Source organism: Brachyhypopomus gauderio, chromosome 16, assembly GCF_052324685.1.
Source record: "Brachyhypopomus gauderio isolate BG-103 chromosome 16, BGAUD_0.2, whole genome shotgun sequence".
Taxonomy (NCBI): Eukaryota; Metazoa; Chordata; class Actinopteri; order Gymnotiformes; family Hypopomidae; genus Brachyhypopomus; species Brachyhypopomus gauderio.
Genome location: NC_135226.1, coordinates 6,493,252 through 6,513,351, shown reverse-complemented (window position 1 = coordinate 6,513,351; position 20,100 = coordinate 6,493,252). Strand labels below are relative to the sequence as shown.

Here is a 20,100-nt window from a genome sequence, read left to right as displayed (position 1 = left end):
TGATGGGGGGGGGGGGGGGGGGTAGATGGTGTTTGGGGGTGGCGGCCTCGAAAGCCGCTAAAGGTTAGGTTATGCCTTTTTGGGGAAGGCTGCATTCCTACATATTGGTGGCTCTGCCGGTGAGCTCCTCACATCGCATCTTTCTTGCGACTGAATTCGTAGGTTGGAAAGATGATGAACTCCAGCAACACAAAGACGTGCTTTCATTTTTCACTTTTGAAAACTTTACGTACCTGCATAAAGAGGTAAATGGATATGTGCGAAAATGGATTCTTTTGGATTTATGAAGCTTGCGTTTCTTTTGCACTTGCCGGTGAGTAATTATACCAAATGGGATCAAAAAGTCTGATTTTAGCATGTTGCTATTAACTTACATTTTCAGGTTTCTGGCATTGCATAATTGTGTATCCTACTACGTTGTATAAATGATAGAATATAAGGTTATTCGTTATGGTCATAAATTATCACAACTTTTATTTACAATTGCAATTGTAATAAAAGAAAAGAATGGAAAGTTAATTCAGGACTGACATTTAACAAACACCCGAACATGTTTATTGAATTCCCAAAGTGCCTGGCTGTTTATGTTCTTTGAATCTCCTTGTGCCTGCCAGGTAACTTGGTGATTCAAAGAAGATATTCAGTTTGGTGAGGGAACTCAAAGAAAGGAAGGAACAGGGCCCCCCAATGAGGAAACTAATGCCAGTATAGTGTTGCGGCTTTCAGAAAAGGTCCCTCACAAAGAACCCCTTCTCCCTTCATGTCATGGGGGAATTAGGGTTCACAGACATTACAATGTGTTGTTTGCCATGCTGCCTGGCACACCTGTGGGTTTCTCACGATGGTAAGGTCAGATTTAACGTTACCAACAAATGGTTTTTGTATATTTATTTTCTGTTCTTGGCTCCTTAGATTGTCTGCATCTTGACAGCACATGCGATGAAAACCACAGCTCTCTTAGATGGTTTAGAGTCTCCTATCAGTGAAAGAAATTGGTTGAACAACTCAGGGCAGCTGTCTAAGAGCAAACCGGACCACGGTGTGCCCCTGAGCAGAGACATCGCATTGCTGTCTTTCTCCAGGTCTGTTTATTCTTTTGAAGTACTAGAAGATACACACCCAGGTAGGTCACTTCATTTATTTATCTCATTTTAGTAAATATCTTCTGACAGAATGCTATTGTACATCACTTTCACAGTAGCTTCTTACCTATTCTGAAATGTTATTGGATGAAGTTGTGTGTCTTTGACATTGTACAAAGCGACATTGGTATCCTTGGTTACTCATCAAGCATAGCTAATGCTTCAATACAGCCCTTAGTTAGTGTGTGATATTAGCATTCCAGAAACTCTTTGTCCAGAAAAGTCTTTGTTTCCCTGTGAGACTGCATGCCATCTCCTATTGAGTATTATATGCTTTCTACTTGAACTAATACATCAGTAGTTATTTTCCTTGTCCATCACACAGAAGGCCAAAGAGTCTAAAACTACTGTGAGACCCTTGTTATCATTACTGTATTTGTTGAACATCAAATATGAAATACGTTATGAAATTATGAAAAACTTTTGAATGCACTTGTCCAACTGCTCAATGCTTCAGTGCTTTTTGCTCAGCCTGCTCTTTTCTAACAAGGAGTTTAACGGCAGAATTAACAACAGGTGTTTGATCCATGAATCGGTCAATACATTTCCTGGTTTAATTAGAAGTGGTATTTACTGTAAACAGTCCTCCTCAACATGCTGTTCACATTTTGGCATCATGAGACCAAGATGACACCTAACAATTGATCAACAGTACCTCGCCATTACAAAGCTACAAACAGGATTTTCTCAGGAAAGAAGAGGCCACTGAGCTTAAAGAGTCACAGATTGTCATCAGCACATTGCAACAGAGAGACTGGAAGAGTCACAGAAAGGCATAGAAGTGGACTTTTTTTCCCTCACTGATCCCACACTGCATTGTGAATAGTTCCCTGTGGAATGAAGCCCTGGATGATGAATGCCAAACTCCAGCCACAGAGAGGTGAGAGGCACCCAAATGTCATGTCAGATCATTCAAAACTGTTTACAGTACATCAGAGTGGTCTGCGTGCTAGATGACCTGCATGGGTACCTGTCCACACCACCAGGCACAGGTGTCATCGATTTTGCATGGGTCAGGGAGCATTTATGCTGGACAAGGGAGCAGTGGGCCTCAGTGTCGACTCATGCTGTGTAGAAATAATGGCCACCAATGATGTTGGAGACGTGAAGGAGAGTGTTACGTATCAGCCACTGTTGACACCAGACGACCCTTTGGTGATTGTGGTGTTACGGTGTGGGCAGGTGTGTATAGTCAATACACAACTGCCCTACACTATGTGACAAGGACATACTACTTGAATAACATCATTAATCCAGTCATTGTGCCTCTGCATGAACACAAGCCTAATTTCATCTTCATGGACAACAGTGCTCCAGCTAATGGAGGTCGCATTATTAGCAAACAGCTACTGAAGACTGGAGTACCTCAAATGGAGTGGCTTGCACTTTCTAGACCTGAATGCCACAGAAAGACTTTTGGATCAGCTGTGCAGAGGCTCATGAATGTGTACCCCAGAACCTCAATGACATGAGTGCCGCCCTTCAAGAAGAATGGGATGCCATGACTCAGCAGACTCTGAAGTCGACTTGTGAACAGTATGACGTCATTGTCAAGCTGGAATTGACGGTCATGACAAGATATTGAGACAATGACATTTTTTATTGTGGTATTTCCATTTTCTTTCAATAAGTTGATAAGTTGCTTGAGATGAGGAAATCAACATTGCGTGCTTTATTTGTGTGACGCCGGAGGCGTCGGGACAGAGGCAGCCGGAGACGGGGGTTGAACAGAAGGATGTTTATTGTCCATGGCAACCAAACCAGTAAAGCTCTTAGCGCACACACTATAAGTGATGCAAGGTAAAGCTCGTAGCGCACACTAGTAAGGCTCGTAACGCATTCACTGCAAGTGATGCAAAGTAAAGCTCGTAGCGCGCACGCAGGTAGGGAACGCAGTGACGGACACGCAGAGACCAGAGACGCTCATGTAGCAGCAATGTGCAGCACTGGACCAGACGACCTGCGGGCTTAAGAAGAGCAAAGTAAATAAGAAACAGGTGTTCAGTATACTGGTGATTGTGACTGTGGGAGTGGTTGCGTGCGCGGGGGTGTGTACTGGGATTGGCTGCTGGCCGGGATGCGCGCCCTCTGGTGGCGACCCGGCCCCCTCACCGTGACAATTTGAGATATATATATATATATATATATATATATATATATATATATATATATAATAGTGATAGTGTGATAGTGTAGTAGAGAACACAGGAAAATTTTTTACAAAATTTACAAAATACAAAAAAATTTGTAAAGTATGTATTAACTATGTGTATAATATCTAAAATATATAATAAACACGTACAAAATACAATATACAATATACAGTGTTGTATCATACAGGCCTTAAACATATCAATAATATGAATGAATAAGGCATTATGAGTGCATTCCTGCACTGTGCTCTTAACCTGTCTTCACATGCAGGAAGCATTGTGGGCCTCCTTGAAGCGGCCCGTGGAGAAGACCGCAGAAGTCTGGTGTACTCTGTGCTGGAAGACGACGGGGACGGGCTTTTCCTCCTCAACCCTCACTCTGGAGAGTTCCTTTTGTCCCGCACCCTTGATTTTGAAGCAGAGCGATTCTATATTCTCACAGCAGCAGTTCAGCATGGGGACAGCCATCCTCTTCGGGTCAGGGTGTATTTTAATGTGGTGGATGTCAATGACAACCCGCCAGTTTTCAACCTGGACATCCACTCTGTGTTTCTGTTGGAGGATGTGCCTGTTGGCTCGTGTTTCTTCACCCTGAATGTCTCAGATGCTGATGAAGGTTAGTACACACCTTCCCCCTCCCCATTATTATGCTTGATGAAATGTGTTTACCCTCACAGGTCAGAAACGACTGCATGCCACGATCTGTCATTTGTGACACTGAGACCTGAATAATGGATTTAGATATGGTAACTCCAAGATCTGAATAACTGATTTAGAAATTTTTACATGCTTGCAAAACTGACTAATTCAGTTGTCTAGCTGTATCGTTGGAGAAGCCACGAGGTTCATGAGTTGGGACTGAAAACCTTGGGTCAGCCTGAATAGAAGAAGAAATCTCATTAAGTCTTACGTCACATATCCTTTGTAACCTCCCAGTGAAGATGAATAGGAGAGCTGCCTCAGACAAAGTGCCTGCTACTTGTGATAATGGAAAGGCCCCCCTGTGCCTCCCTGTGTTCAGGACAGGCGGAGACACTGTAGATTCAACTTCATTTTTTTGGATGGACTGATTGCTGCTTCATCCTGTGGAAATAAGTAATTGAGGAAAGCAGTTAGTGTGAAATGAAATTCAGAAGCCTTGTTGCAGTTGATAATGGGTTAGGGGAGACAAATGAGAGGGGAAAAACGTCACAATAAAGCAGCTCTCAGCATCCCGTCTGGCATGCAAGGCATAACTGACAGACTAGACACACATACACACAGATGGTCACTGCATCTGTCAGTGGGCTGGGATTTCCTGTTTCCTAATGTTATGCATGAAATTCTGCAGCCTATTAACTTTTCTTTTTTTTTTCTTCATTTTGTCTTTGTTTTGCAGGCATAAATGGAGAAGTGGATGTAGCAGTAATATCAGGAGACAGTGAGGGCAGGTTTACCTTGAGTCAACGGCACGATTTGTGCTTAACAGGAGAGCTAGACAGAGAGAGGAATGCAATGTACAGCCTTTTAGTTCAGGCTAATGACCGTTCTCTACCTGAAGACACACGTCTTACAGCCACCGTGCGAGTCTCCATCCATGTTGAGGACCTTAATGACAATGCTCCATTCTTCATATCGGATCACACTGTTACCTGCTCAGAAGACTCACCTCTTCAGTCTGTTGTTACAGCAGTGCAAGCTGTTGATCTAGATTCTGGATCCAATGGAGACGTGGTGTACAGTCTGGTGAATTCAGGAGAGGGGTCATTCAGGATTAATCGCACAACTGGAGTTATATATCTTCAGAAGCTGCTGGACAGGGAGCATGAAGATGTAATCGTAATAACACTGACAGCCGGAGATAGAGGTTTTCCTCAAATGGCCAGCACCATGAACCTCACTGTGATTGTTGAGGATGTGAATGACTGTGATCCAGTGTTCTCACAAACCTTCTACAGTGTGTTTATATATGAAGACAGTCCCCGTGGCACAAGCCTGTTGAAAGTTCAAGCACATGACGATGACACTGGGCATAATGGAAAAGTGCGCTATCACATCTCTGACAGTGGCTTCATGGTGGATTCAGTGCTTGGAATTGTCACCATAATAGACCAAGTAGACAGAGAACAGAAGTCGTTCTACTCTCTGACTATCACAGCAGTGGATCAGGGGGATGTTCAAAGATCTGCCACAGCCACCATTAATATCACAGTGCTAGACATAAATGACTGTTTGCCTGTGTTCTCTCAAGAACCGTTGACTTTGCACATACTAGAGAATGGGGAAGAACCCTCTGACACAACTCATGAGGTCTCTGTTACTTCATTATTTATTTCACAACCACTAATTTCAAACATAAAATAAAAGTGAACATAAACTAGTCTTCATAAAAGGAGGATTGACACAGCTAACCATGCCTTTGAACATTTTCAGATATCTGCATCTGATGAAGATCTGGGAATAAATGGACAATTAACACATTTTATCGAAAATAGCAGTTCAGCGAGATTCTTTTATTTACACCCGAATGGATCACTGCGGATTTTACAAAATCTTGACAGAGAGACTCAAAGTCATCACACATTAATTATTATTGCTGTTGACTCAGGTAAATAGTTACTCGTTTTAGTTGATGTAGCACCAATCATGAATAATAATGATATAATAAATCAATAATGACTAATAATAATGTCATGAATACCCAAGACCACAGTTATGAGGTTGTAAAGGAACACTTTACATCCATGTCACAGCAGGGTAAAAATGCTCCATCATACAAACAATATGTTAAAGCATATAAGCCAGTTTGTTTACCAAATGTTATTCAGTACCAAGAATTCCATCCAGTATACAGACAGGAGAAGTCCATAGAGGCACAGTTTCTGTTCAGTTCAGAGGTCCTGAAGGTCTTCCAGCACATGTAATATAAAGGAACAAGCTCACCAAAATATCAAAGAATAATCCACAGAGATCCATGTAATCCACGTGAGGTGTTCCACCTTAGCTAAACTCTCCGGTTTCTTCATTATATTTTCCACCAGTGTCCAAAAGGCACAAGTCCTTAGTTGAGGTCATTGTTGGAGCTTAACTGTAACTACACAGAGTGTGGTACAACATTATGGATTCACAAAGTTGTCACCTCAGCTATGTCTATGGTTGCTTTAATAGTGGTTATGTAGATTGTGTTGAGCAAGCCTGTCTTTATAAATTCAACTGGCTTACATATTGCTTGTTTAAGACACGTCATATACATCCTGTATAATAATAATAGGATTTACTTTCTAGGTTTACCACCATTAACAGGAACTGGGACTCTAATTGTTGTTGTTGATGATGTCAATGACAATAGGCCAGTTTTTGATGCTGAAGAATTCATCACGCTTATAGCAGAAGACTCCCCAGCTGGAACCGTCTTTGCAAGAACTTCTGCCTCGGATAAAGATGTGGGCATGAATGGAGAAATAAGGTAAACTGATAAATGAGTACACTACAGGCTTGGTACAATCTCTAGTACACTATTTATGGGCGTTTTCTCACACACATTTTCAATGTAGGTATTTTATAGAAACAGTCGATGTACCATTTTCCATCAATGAAATGACGGGAGAGTTGTTCAGTACTGGCGCCCTGGACAGAGAGACGACAGACTCGTACAGTATGACTGTAGTAGCCCGTGATGGACACCCTGAACGTCCTCTCTCTAGCTCCGCCACTGTACTTGTGAGGATTGGGGATGTGAACGATCACTCTCCCCAGTTTATCAATGGACCATACGTGGCTAATGTACCTAATGAGCTGACCAAAGGTAAGTGCCATTTATAACTTTTGCCATAGTCTTTAAATTGTTACTGTATATGGGATACAGTCTTGACCTGTGAATCGTTTTCATTGAACGTTAATATTATGGAAATGAAAAAAATTAAATTGGCATAGTTCTAAACTTAATTAGCATCCAGAAAAGCGTCCTTTTCCTTACAGGCTTACAGTAAAACACTAATATTTTATACAGATAAATGCAATTTACAGAATGGTCTCATTCAGAAAACCACATGTAGAATTTGGAATTGGTTCGCTAAATTTGATGTGTGCATGATAATTTACAAATGACCATATCATTACCACAATCCAGGAACATGAATTAGAAATAACTCCCTAATGAGGAAGACCTCAACTGATGAAGCACAACACAAAGCCACCATTGAGAAAAAATTATTTAGATGCAAAAATGAACATTTTATTGAATCAACTCAATTCAGAACCAGCACCTTTAATTTCAAGTGTACACAGTGGTGTTTCAGGTGGGATATTTGCAATGTCAAAGAAATTCTGGAGCTCTGTAGCTGTTGCATGGCACCAGGAAGCCAAGCATGAACAGCACATGTGCAGATATTGGATTCCCTCCTCAAAGACAGCTCTAGAGCGCAGCATTAATGCAAAAGAATTAGTCAAGGAGGCTGATAGCAGCACACAGCCAGTCATCCCTCTCAGTCTATAAATCTGGATAATCTAAAGACGTATTCTCTCGCAGAGTATTGCATCCAGCATCACTGCAGGATCAGCTATTTCCACAGTATTTCCACAGTACTCTTCATAATGAAATAATCCAGATCAATAAACTAATTAATTAGCCAACGAGCAGATGAGTACATGTTTTTTGTCCCTGTATTAGTGGAACAGTGCTGGCTAAGCATTTCATGTACTTTTTATTGCTAAGCATTTCAAGCATTGTAATTTTTTGATTTACTATTTAAATGTGCAGTCATGTGCAAACGTGCTGTCTGTCTTGTGGAGTCTTTAAGATAATACTTAATAATACTGTAAATCCTGCTCTTGTTTATGAACATTTTAAAGCTACAAATACTTTAATGACTGTGAGCATTGATGAAAAAGGTCTTCATGATTTATTATACATTTGTTATGCTTGTGTTTCATGCATGAAGCCCATTCTTTGAAACATGTCACATGGTCTGCAAAATCATATATCATATGCTTAATTGATATTATGTTGTACATAATGGGTAGATTAGGATTAATTACTGTAACATGCACATAGGTTTTTGTGCATTATATTCTATTTCTCTGTTTATTTCCTGAGCCTGTTTCATGAGCTCATATTTTTCAGGATCAATATTGTCTGTAGTGTCAGCCAAGGACCCAGATGAGGGAAAGAACAGACAGATGCAGTTCTCTTTGGATGGACAGTATGCTCACCTCTTCACCATCAGCTCTGCCAGGGGAACTGTGCACACCAGGGAGACCCTTAGAAGAACAAGTGACATCATGGTCAATGTTCATGTGCAAGATGGAGGAGTCGCCCCCAGAATCGACACCACCACCCTGACAGTGCGGTTTCAGAATGCATCAGACTTCCCTCGTGTTACGATACATGTATATAAGCCTTTACTCCCCGAGGATGCACTTCCTGGGACTCTGGTCGCTGTAGTTTCTGCAGAGACGTACAGAACCCGGCCTGTGTTTTTCTATCTGGCTTCTGGAGACGCTGGAGATGTTTTTGAACTGCATCCGGACACTGGGGAGATGAAGGTGAAAGGGTCTTTGGATTTTGAGACTAACACAGGCTTCCATCTTGTAGCAGAAGCTAGAGATTCAGGTCTCCCACCTTTTTCCACTTACGCAGAACTTTATTTGAACGTCAGTGATGTAAATGATAACCCGCCTGTATTCACTCAAGAGGAATATAGGTGTGAGTTGTCTGAGAACATTCCTGCAAGCTGGGTCTGTGATGTCTTAGCTACAGATGCTGACTCCCAGCCATATGGACAAGTACAATATATAATATTGTCTGGAAACATCGATGGTGCATTTATAATTGACCAAACTCGTGGAACTCTTACAACAACAATGAGTCTGGACAGGGAGGACATACCGGAGTACAGGCTTACTATTAAAGCCACGGACACAGACGATAGTAGCTTTACTTCCACCGCAGTAGTCATTGTATTTGTTTTGGATACAAACGACCATGCACCGCGTTTCTCACAGATTTTCTTCACAAAAGTTCCTGAGGATGCTCCTGTTGGCTTTTCGGTGCTTCAGATTACTGCTACGGACGAAGACGTTGGTGTTAATGCTATAATTTCATATACAATTCTGGAACACAATGAGCCGATTCCTTTTAATATTGATAAAAATACCGGGACTATTATGTTGGTGGGTGTTTTGGATCGAGAACATAAAGACCATTATATTATCAGGGTGAATGCTAACGATTCAGCTTGGAGCATCAGCACAGATGTCACCATAGACATCACTGACATCAATGACAACAGACCAGTTTTTTCTCAGTCAACATACTCTGTCATCAGCCATGAGACAAAACTTCAGGAAATTTTCCTTTTACAAATTCACGCCGTGGACAGGGACCTTGGGCAAAATGCTCAACTCCTCTACTTCATCGACCCACCAAGTGAGAGGTTCATTGTAAATGCATTAACTGGAGACATTTCAACAAAACAACCCATCACACTCTCTGAGTCTGAAATTCAAAGCTTTAATTTCACTGTTGTAGCAACTGATTGTGGCACTCCACCTTTTAACAGCTCTGTCAACGTCACAGCGATGTTTGTTCGGTACAATCACTTTCCACCCACATTTTTGCCCTTCAGAACATTTTTGTCAGTCCCTTTTACTTTGCCTGTAGGAACAGAAGTTCTCAGGTTAACAGCAATGGATGGAGACTTTACAGAAAAGAATAACAATGTTGAATATTTCATCAGTGGAGGAAATGCATCACGTTACTTTGGGATAGAACTCCAGAGTGGGAGGGTGTGGTTAAACAGAACCTTGAGACAAAGTTTCAATAGTAACTTAACTCTTGTAGTTACAGCAAAAGACAAAGGTTTACCCCCTCTTTCATCCCAGGCAGACATCTATTTTGAAGTAACACTGGAAAATTTGTTCACCCCACATTTTTCAGAAAGTCATGTTGCATTCTCAGTCCCTGAGGATCTACCTCTGGGCTCAGTCATTGGGAAAGTTCAAGCCAGAGATGAAGATAATGGTGTAAATGGATTGGTGTCTTACTCTGTTGAAGATGGAAATGAGAACGGGTTGTTTTCTGTAGGTCTTGTTTCAGGATTAATCAAGCTGGTTAAAACTCTTGACTTTGAGAAGGTAACAATTGATCATGTGCTTATTGTTGCCAAGGATGGGGGTTGGTATTCTAAGACTGGGAAAATTATTGTCACAATAAACGTTACAGATGTGAACGATAACCCGCCAGTCTTTACCTCACCTGAATACATTGCCTTTATTCTTGAAAATTCTGTGATTGGATCATCAGTAATTCAGTTAATAGCCAATGATGAGGACTCTGGGAGTCATGCTCAGATAACATACCAACTACTGTCTGGACACACAGAGTCTTTTTCTTTGGATTCCAGAAATGGCACCATCACTACTCTGGAAATAATTGACTTTGAGCAACAGCAGAGTTATGAACTTACTGTCAAGGCGTCTAATCCAGATGATCAGTATTTATATGATATAGCGCGTGTTCATATTCAAGTTACGGACATCAATGAATATATACCTTCTTTTCAGAAACATCTTTACAATTTTTCTGTGCCTGAGACTGTGCCTCTACAAACTGAGATTGGACAGGTAGTGGCTATAGACCATGATCTGGGGCTTAATGGCCGTGTTCTTTACTTAATCTTCGGTCAAGGTAAAAAGGCAGGCTTTGTAGTTGATGAAAGCAGTGGGAAAATTTACACTTCCAAAGATTTGAAAAACCAGGGTCAGAATCACGCCGTGCTCCGCATTCTCGCCAAGAATGGAGGAAGCATTACCGGCTTCAACACCGACGAAGCTCTTGTTCACATACACGTGATCGATGAAAACGATCCTCCAGAATTTGAATCTGTTTTCTACACAGTAGCTGTACGTGAAGACACATCAGTAGGGACCTCTATTTTCAAAGTGAGTGCTTTGGACCAGGATGTAGTGCTAAAATGGAGCAGGTTCTCCTATGACATACACAGTGGAAATGGAAATGAGTCATTCACTATTGATCCTGTTAATGGGATTATTAGAGTCAACCATCAACTGGACAGGGAGCTATGGCCTCTATATAACCTCACAGTCACTGCCACTGATGAAGGCTCTCCTCCTCTAACAGGCAGCACCATTATAATTATTACTGTCATAGATATCAATGATAATGCTCCTAGGCTTACATCCGCAGAAGCCTCTGTTAGGGAAAACCAGCCACATGGCACATTAGTGGCCACACTATCAGCTTCAGATGATGACCTTCCTCCAAACCAAGGCCCATTTACCTACTGGCTTAGGAAACCCGCCATGGGCAACAGTTTTACCCTCACAACTGATGGGCTTCTCTTCACTTCAAGACCGCTCGATCATGAGCGCAACCCTCTTTTCTATGTACACGTGGTGATACAGGATGCCGGTAACCCTCCCTTGTCTTCCACCACTGTGTTTCATGTTAAGGTTCTGGATGAGAATGACAATCCACCAGTACAAAGAAACATCAATATTTTGGTCAAGTATTATGGCAATTCCTTTCCCGGAGGACTCATTGGCAACGTGAGACCAAGTGATCCAGATGATTCGGATGTGTTCAACTGCAGTCTTATAAGCGGATCTGTGAGGATGTTTAGTTTTCCCTTTGGCATGTGTGACCTCTGGTCCTTCCCATTTCAAGGTGAAGCAACATATAATATCACAGTGGAAGCAAGTGACCAATTCCACCCGCCAGTAAACAACAGCATCTATGTGAGTTACAAAGGCTTCACTAATTTGTCTTTGGACAACTGTGTCTTGTTCTATGTGTCTGTATTAACTCCGGAGGACTTTCTGTCATTGAAGTACCTGAGGTTTGTCAAAGCTCTTGATAGCCTCTTTAATCTGCAAGCCTCTAAAACTCATATTTTTGGAATGAAGTCACAGGGAGACAAAATGCTTCTCCTAGCAGCGGTGAAGAGTTACAATGGACTGTATCTGACTGGAGAAATGGCAAGTGTCATCTCAAGCATGCACAGGAAATTGCTTGAGGCCCAGAGCAACGTTAGCATCTCTCATATAACCAGTGACCCTTGCTCACTCAAACCCTGCCAGAATGGTGCCACCTGTACCAAGAACATCCACATCAGTCAGGACGTCACTGTGCTGGAGAGCTCTCTCCTCATATTCGTCTCCCCCCATTACGCCGAAGTCTTTAACTGTACCTGCCCGGCAGGGTTCAATGGGAACAGGTGTGAATCTGACATAGATGAATGTACAGAGAACCCTTGTGAAAACGGGGGAACCTGCTTTAACCGCCCTGGAGGGTTTCTCTGCAGTTGTACGGAGGGGTTCTCAGGAATGCGTTGCTCCACTGTTGATAACGAGTGTCAGACGGTAGTATGTTCCAATGGTGGATCGTGCTGGAACATACATGGAGGATTCTTCTGTGACTGCAGACCTGGTTATGAAGGTAAGTCTGTCTGTGTTGGACATTATTTTATCAAAAGATGTTTTTATTAAAAAGTGCAAAGGTGCTACAGGTTAACTGATTGTCTCTTTGAATTTTTTAGGACGATTTTGTGACTTTGTCATAGATCATTGTGCATCATCTCCTTGCCATGTAGGAAACTGCTCAAACTTTTTAACTGGATACACATGCCACTGTCCGTTTGGTAAGATGTGCCAATGTGTTCATAGATATTTTTTATATTCGACATTACAGCAGTGTCATTGCAGCCAGGCACTGATCATGCATTGAACAGCCTGTTCTTCCTCAGGTGTTACAGGAGTTAACTGTGAAGAGCATAGCTATGGCTTTGAGGAGTTGTCCTACATGGAGTTTCCCCCTTTAGATCCTAGATACAACTTAATCTCTCTGGAGTTTGCAACCATGATGCAGGATTGTTTACTTTTGTACAACCCTGGAGACCCATCAACTTCGGAGTTCCTTGCACTTGAGATTGTGGAAGGAAGGTTACGCCTCTCTTATGACCTTGGGTCAGGGGTCACGAGGCTGGAGACAGGAAAACCAGTGGCTGATGGGAGCTTCCATAATATTACCGTTAGGAGAACTGGAAATGTAGGCTATTTGTCCGTGTGTCAAATATTTATTACATTTATTTCCTATCATTAAAATCTGGCATATTTAACTACAGTAGAGATGTCCAAACTCTTTAAAAGGGCCTGTGTGTGACCAAACTTTACTTTTTACCAAATCATAACAAAGACCGGAGACGTCTGACCTGTGCCTTGGATAATATTGCTTCTCTGATGTGTCTGTGCGTTTTATAGATCGCTGCGTTAGAAGTAGACAACTGCTTGTCTGATGAGACCAAAGACTTTTGTTTGTCACAAAATGAAGATATTGGAAGCCAGAGGTGGGGACTATCACTTAAATTGTATATGATAATAGTAGTTATGATGCTTGTAAAGTTTTAATTCATCCTTTTTCCTACCATCTTTTCCAACTCACTGATAGTATGAAATTATACCACTTTTGAATCCAGGACTCTGGATGTTAGGACTAATAACCTGACCCTGGGAGGAGTGAAGTCTATCGATGTAATTTTACTGAGGCCGTTTCAGGTCGTGACTCATGACTTTGTTGGATGTATGAGAAATATGAAAGTGAATAATGTCTTGCTTGATGCTTCAAAAGTCCTTGCATCCAGCAATATACTCGACAGGTAAGATCTGATTTTAATATAGTGCATGGCCTGGCTTAAATGGGCCCGTTTCCAACCATTCTGGTATAAAGATGTTGCAAAAATGCTAATTTGAAGCACCTAACATTCACTTCAGATGAACTAGGCACAATGTAAAACTAGAAACAATCACAAATGAAACAAATATATTAGATATTTAAGAGCATATGAATTCATTCAAGGCTGAACAGTAACTAGCTGCTCAATAGCAACATTTTGAATCTGTAAAAATGGGGGATCTGTAAGGAAAGTATCAAAGACTGAACAGTGAAAAAGTAATTTAAAAAGTACTGGCTTCAGTCATATTATTTTAACGTGATGGTCTTTTTCCTCCTGCATTTGACAGATGTCCGCGGGCAGACGCTGCTCCTTGTAGTACCGATAAATGTCTGAATGGAGGGATTTGCCAAGATCTCTGGTCCTATCACTATTGCCAGTGTGCCAAGAATTTCACAGGAACCAATTGTGCTAGTAGTAATGCCAACTCTTTATTTATTCCCCTCTGTTTATTTTAATATAGTATTGCAAAGATGTTCCTATGTTTAACATGATTTGTAATGTAAGATGATGTGAAGGTATAATCTGCAGTAACATAAAATCCTTGTTTATGAATTATCTGTTTTGTGTCTGCTTACCTGACAGATATTTCTGAGGATCATGCACTATTTCTTAGTGAGGGGGCCCATGTGGAGTTTTTTGTCAAGGAAAGCTACATAAGAGACCAGTTGCTTAAGTTTCTCCTGGATGGAAAGTATGGAGTCATTCAAGGGTTCGTCAGTTTTGAAATCAAATTCAAGACAATCAAAAAGAACAGTGTTTTAATTTTTTGCTGGGGCAGGATGCTACAACTAACACTTAAGGTAAGCAAATTACCTTGGCTGCAGTACTACTTAGGTCAAGTAAACCTATTTGACTCCAGTAAAACATATAAACATGTAAAGCTCTGAATAAGCTTTGATTTTGAATGCTGTTTGGTGTTTTCTCTTCTCAGATATCTGACGGGAGACCTCTCTACATGTTCATGAACGCCACATCTGGACAACAGTGGGAACTAGGCGTGGATAAAGGTGTGTCAGATGGACAGTGGCATGTCCTTCTCCTGCGCAGACATGGACAAGGTGCCAGTGTGCTCCTGGACGAGCAACCCGTGGTGAACATCACTCACACTGTCATCAGCCAGGCTGTCATCACTGTAGAGATGGTTGTGCTGGGGCAGGCTCCACGTGGAGACCCCGCAGACTTCAGTTCAGGTCAGCACCTTGTGCTAATGCCATTTGCCATTCATTAAATATCATAAAATATACTCAAAATTGTATTTCTGAGAACATCCGGTTGGAGGAGTTGGGATTGTAATGGCAAGCCTGTTCCTTTATAACCACGTCTTCTCATTCATCTTTATTTGTACAGGATTTGTAGGCTGTGTGGAGTACATCAGACTAAATGGACATGTCCTGCCGTTCAGTGGACACAGTGAGATGGTTGAAGCAAAGCCCAGTGCGTCACTTTTCAAGGACGGATGTCGGACAGCGGAACACTGTGTCCTCACCCCTTGTTTTAAGGACACCTGTCTTGCTCCGTCTTGCATGGGTGGCAATGACTGTATTTTGTCTCCTTCCGAAGACAGCTGGTGCTTGTGTGTCAATAACATCTCTGATTCATCGTGTGGAGCATGTGCGTCTGTCGCTGAGCACAGAGATGCTTGTCTTCAGACTTCCAGAAGTGCCCCCTTGTGGATCATTGCTCTTGCGCTGCCTGTAATCCTCATCGTGTTCATCCTGATTCTTTGCTTCGTCTTGAGGAGACACTGGAAGCACAGAGGTCGTGACCCGGCACCCACCAAACAGCATGGTGCGGACAACGTGGCTTTCAGCCTGGACCACGGTGACCGTGATCAACGGGACGGCAGCAGGCGGCCGGACCTGCTGGTGGCCGGGGAGGTGAAGCCGGTGGCTGAGGGTTACAGGCAGAATCAGCGAGGAGCGTCCAGAGGGAGTGAACTGGAGTACTATGAGATTGACAGCACTTACAAAACCTGCTGCGCTAACATAGAGCAGCTGGACATGAAGAATTGCGGTATTAACGCTAATAATTTAACGTCATGGGGAAAAGGGAAAGTTTCACTAATGGTGAACTCTGCTGGCCTTGAGTGCTCTGATGTAAGACACTGTAAATCGCACCTTAAGAGAAGCTCCGGTTGTAACGTGGACCGTCGGTGCAGGGACCATCGAATCCACCTCCTCTACAAGAAGAAGCCGACCCCCGAGCTGTCTGAGGGTCCTTGTTTACTCTCGGAAGACGAGGTTAAGAGGCTGAGTGGCCAGCTGGATGAGGTCTCCTCTGTCTCCCAGGTATGCAGCGGGCTGCCCACGCTCTCGGCCAGGGCCTTCAGCTTGGCCAGGACGGCGGAGAGCTCATCAGACAGTGAGAGTCACAGCTCCTTCACCTGCTCTGAGTACGACTGCGAGAAGGAACTCTGCTTCAGCAGTGCACAGGACCACAGGCACAGCTCTCACCCTGAAGGTGGGGGCATGAGAGACAAATATGAGCACAGCAAAACAAAACTTGTGTGTGTGTGTTGTTCATATAGAAATAAAATTGTCTCATTAATGTTTAGAGTAGTGTGAAACTTCAGCCAATAGGCTTTACTTGTCAATTTCAAATCAACAGTCTCTCAGTTTGATCTCACCTGATCCTGTATTATAGACTCACTTCATCTGTTTCCTGTGTTATAGACTCACCTCATGTGTTTCCTGTCTTATAGACTGGTCCAGAGGACAGCTCATACTGGCAGTCCCATCACCCTTCAGAGACGTCCAGACCCCTTCAAATACACCAGCGTGTGGTGCTGTTGAGCAGGGGGAGGTCCTCTTTGACTTGGGTGTCCACTTTAATACCTACTCACATGTTTTTGAGGACATAGCGAACCTACCTGTCATCCCAGACTGTGACTGTGACACTCACAGTGATGAAGAACAGATCATTTGAAAATGTAGTATGATTACAAGACTATGTCAGGTTACAAGGTTTATAATCTGAGTTTCTAATGTTTCTAATGAAGGTTTCATAAACACTCTACATTGTCCAGTTCGGAGTTAACAGGAAGATTACACGAGAGACTTAAGATAATTGTGTTTGTCATGTTGCGTCATCCTTTTCATAATATAATAAGTCTTTGTCTTTTGGAGAAGTCTGATCCGGTCCGATATTTTGATATTCATTGCTGGTGTTGTAGTGCCATCTGCTGGCAGTGCTCTGAAAATACATTTACAGTTGAAAGCACTGTCACAATATTCATCTAAACCTTATGCATACCACAAAACTGTAAAGTTGTACATATGGGAAAATGTCTGACATATTTGCCACAAAGGTGTTACATTTTCAGATCATGACCTATTTTTCTAAAGGCATTACAGTGCAACTTAATTTTAATTGACAGTGATCAAAATATATGTTCTGTAGGCTATCTAGGAAAAATATCTTGTTCATATATTTTCTTTCAATTTGAATAACTAGTAAAAATATTTGTAGGTGCTATGTGGTGATAGGTTATTTAGAACGGTAATAAATGGTTAATAATTTCCTGTAAATCGCACCTCTATATGATCTGATGTGGACTACATGAGAGACGGAAAGGTGAATATTGTTGGTCAGGGCGTGTCCACATTTTTCCACAGGATTCCCAGGATGCATATGTCCGTGAGGAAGGCAGATATTTAAGTTTATTGCTGGTGATACAGTGCCATCTACTGGCAGTGCTATGAAAATACATGTGTAATTGAAAGATGATGAAATGATATTTTATTAAGTTTTAACTGTTAAGGCATGGAGAGTTCAAGTAGCAGCTTGATTCTTAATTTTACTTGATTCTAAATTTATTTAACACAATGTTATAATATAAAGTGATCCTTTACTTTGCACTGTTTCTAAAACATACAAAACCATAAAACTGGACCAGCACTAATCAATAGTTCTGCACCATGCTTTCTTTGAGCCTTTGATACTGCTCAGTTTGAATCACCATCCCTCGAGACACAAAGAAGACAAGCTTCCTGTCCGTACAGATGAGTCACTGGTGGTGTTCAAACAGACTGAAGACTCACTGATTCACTGGCTGTGTTCAAACAGACTGAAGACTCACTGATTCACTGAGTCACTGGCTGTGTTCAATATATTTGTACATAAGGGGAAAGGTTTATCTTGCTTGATACAAAGATGTTTTCATTTTTACTTCAGGACCCATTGGCCCATTGCCTAGGTTAACTTGATAAGTAATCATTAGAATTATATTACATCAGAGCCTAAAAATGTATTTGTTAATATAGGGAACCTATTTACTTTAGGTCATGAAAGATTATATATTTTAAAGAAATGTCAACATAATAGCAAAGCTTCAACGCTAGTACAGTTTAGTCAAAGGTTTACAGTTTAGAGAAAAAAACAAGCTAGTGGATCATTTTTATATTCTAGAATGTAAAATACTGCTTATTAAAATAATGTCTATCTCACACAATATGACATAGCATGTACAAATTTACATATTAAATATTTATGTTACTACACATGATCATTTACTACATGTGACTTTAAGAAACTAAATTCCCTGGTTTATGTAAAATGCATGTCTATTCCCACCTGACATTGTTTAATTTTCTTTATTAGTGTGTCTTTAATTTCTTTGGTCTTAAAGCAGTAAATGAATGGATTGATCAGAGCAGGAAACAGACTGTATGTCATTGTTATCATAATGCGGACGTCAGTTCCGAAATCAAAGCCAAACGCATGTGCCAAATATGCAAAGCTTCTGGGCAGATAGTACAGGGCAATTATAAACAACTGGGGAGTGCATGTTAGAAAGATTTTGAGTCGCCCCTCTTTACTTGAGATTCTCATAACCGAAATAATGATCACCACATAAGAATATATAATAAAAAATAAGGGACCCCATAGCACTGTCATAGCGATGGAGGTAGCAGTATTTCTTATGGTGGTTACATCTGCACATGCCAGTCTGATTATGGAGATGTGATCGCAGTAGCACTGAACTATGATGTTTGGACCACAATAAATTACACTAAGGGCCTGGCCAACGATTACACCAAGCTGTATGAGGTTGGCAGTCCACACCATTAAACAAAGAACTGCCACGGTGCAGTTATTAATTAGTGCTGTGTATCTGAGTGGCTTGCTTATAGCAATCAATCGGTCAAGGGCCATTAATGCCATGAAAAATGAACTGCACGCTCCTAAGTAATGAGCAAAATACATTTGTGTAAAACAAGCTTTGAACGGCACCAGGCTGTTGGACACCCAGTACTTAGAAATAATTCTCGGAAGAGTTGTAGTCCCAAATCCCAAATCTGCTAATGCAAGATTGCAGAAAATTATGTATGTTGGCTTCTGAAGACCTCGTTCAGACGCTACAAAGATGATGACAAAAACATTCCCAGCTGCCAGAATCAGATAGATGATGAAAAAAGCAGCAGCAGTCAGTGAATGATACTGAGCAGAGAGTCCTGGGAAGCCTTGCAGGATAAACTCTGCAATGTTGGTTGTGCTGTTCATCTCACAAAAAAGAAGCAACATGAATTTTTTAAAAAAGGGCAAAAAAATACTACTTGTAATAGTGAATTAAGTGAAATCTGTGTACTGTGCTCAGTTGCAAATGACAGCAGCACATACGTTTGTGAGATAATGAAACATATCTTAATGTTTGCTCCTGTGACCCGGGGGCAGGCCTCTGGAATCAGCGGGCCGGAGCTTTAAACCATGCGTTTGTGAGGAATACTCTGAGGGATGTTCTTTGACGTAAGCATGTAAATAACACCCAAATGTCACCCACGCAATTCATTAGAGATTTCAGATGACACAAAGCTAAGAGTCTTGCTTTGTTATGAGATTCCACAGATTTTCTTTTCATAAATATTTTTTTAATAAACATTTGGTAGCCATTATTTCAGTAGCTTAGCTGTGGTTTTGCAGCAGTTAGCACAAAGTGAGTGGCATGTCACACTCAGATCAGAGTGGGCCTTGCAAACATAGGCATAACATGTGTGTGTGTGTCTGTGTCTGTGTGTGTAGGTGTGTGTGAGTGAGTGAGTGAGTGTGTGTGTGTGTAGGTGTGTGTCTGTGTAGGTG

General features: G+C 41.6%; 2 protein-coding genes across 5 annotated transcripts; one reads left to right on the top strand and one right to left on the bottom strand.

Moving 5' to 3' along the window:
• The first annotated feature begins 60 nt into the window (after positions 1 to 60).
• LOC143477482 (protocadherin Fat 4) lies at positions 61 to 19,499 on the top strand. 4 transcript variants are annotated; one of them, XM_076976079.1, is made up of 17 exons: positions 61 to 245; positions 913 to 1,123; positions 3,567 to 3,911; positions 4,674 to 5,584; positions 5,708 to 5,882; positions 6,560 to 6,740; positions 6,829 to 7,079; positions 8,397 to 12,731; positions 12,832 to 12,933; positions 13,039 to 13,340; positions 13,553 to 13,638; positions 13,768 to 13,947; positions 14,312 to 14,436; positions 14,608 to 14,825; positions 14,957 to 15,215; positions 15,373 to 16,485; positions 16,727 to 19,499. In XM_076976079.1, exons 1-17 carry the CDS (start codon positions 72 to 74, stop codon positions 16,948 to 16,950), a joined length of 9,192 nt encoding a protein of 3,063 aa, XP_076832194.1. In that variant the 5' UTR covers positions 61 to 71; the 3' UTR covers positions 16,951 to 19,499. The 4 variants fall into 4 exon arrangements, with proteins under 4 accessions (XP_076832194.1, XP_076832193.1, XP_076832195.1 ...); XM_076976078.1 differs by having other exon boundaries at positions 14,312 to 14,439; XM_076976080.1 differs by having other exon boundaries at positions 103 to 313; positions 14,312 to 14,439.
• On the bottom strand, positions 18,520 to 19,527 carry LOC143477483 (olfactory receptor 2AT4-like). Its single transcript, XM_076976082.1, has one exon. The coding sequence runs from the start codon at positions 19,525 to 19,527 to the stop codon at positions 18,571 to 18,573; it is 957 nt and encodes a 318-aa protein (XP_076832197.1). The 3' UTR covers positions 18,520 to 18,570.
• Between the last annotated feature and the right edge of the window lie 573 nt (positions 19,528 to 20,100).

Coding starts and splice junctions, on each gene's coding strand:
- LOC143477482 (XM_076976078.1), top strand. CDS start 72: ATGCCTTTTTGGGGAAGGCTGCATTCCTACATATTGGTGGCTCTGCCG. Junction 5,883..6,559: donor TATTATTGCTGTTGACTCAG/GTAAATAGTTAC, acceptor TTTACTTTCTAG/GTTTACCACCATTAACAGGA. Junction 7,080..8,396: donor ACCTAATGAGCTGACCAAAG/GTAAGTGCCATT, acceptor CATATTTTTCAG/GATCAATATTGTCTGTAGTG.
- LOC143477483 (XM_076976082.1), bottom strand. CDS start 19,527: ATGAACAGCACAACCAACATTGCAGAGTTTATCCTGCAAGGCTTCCCA.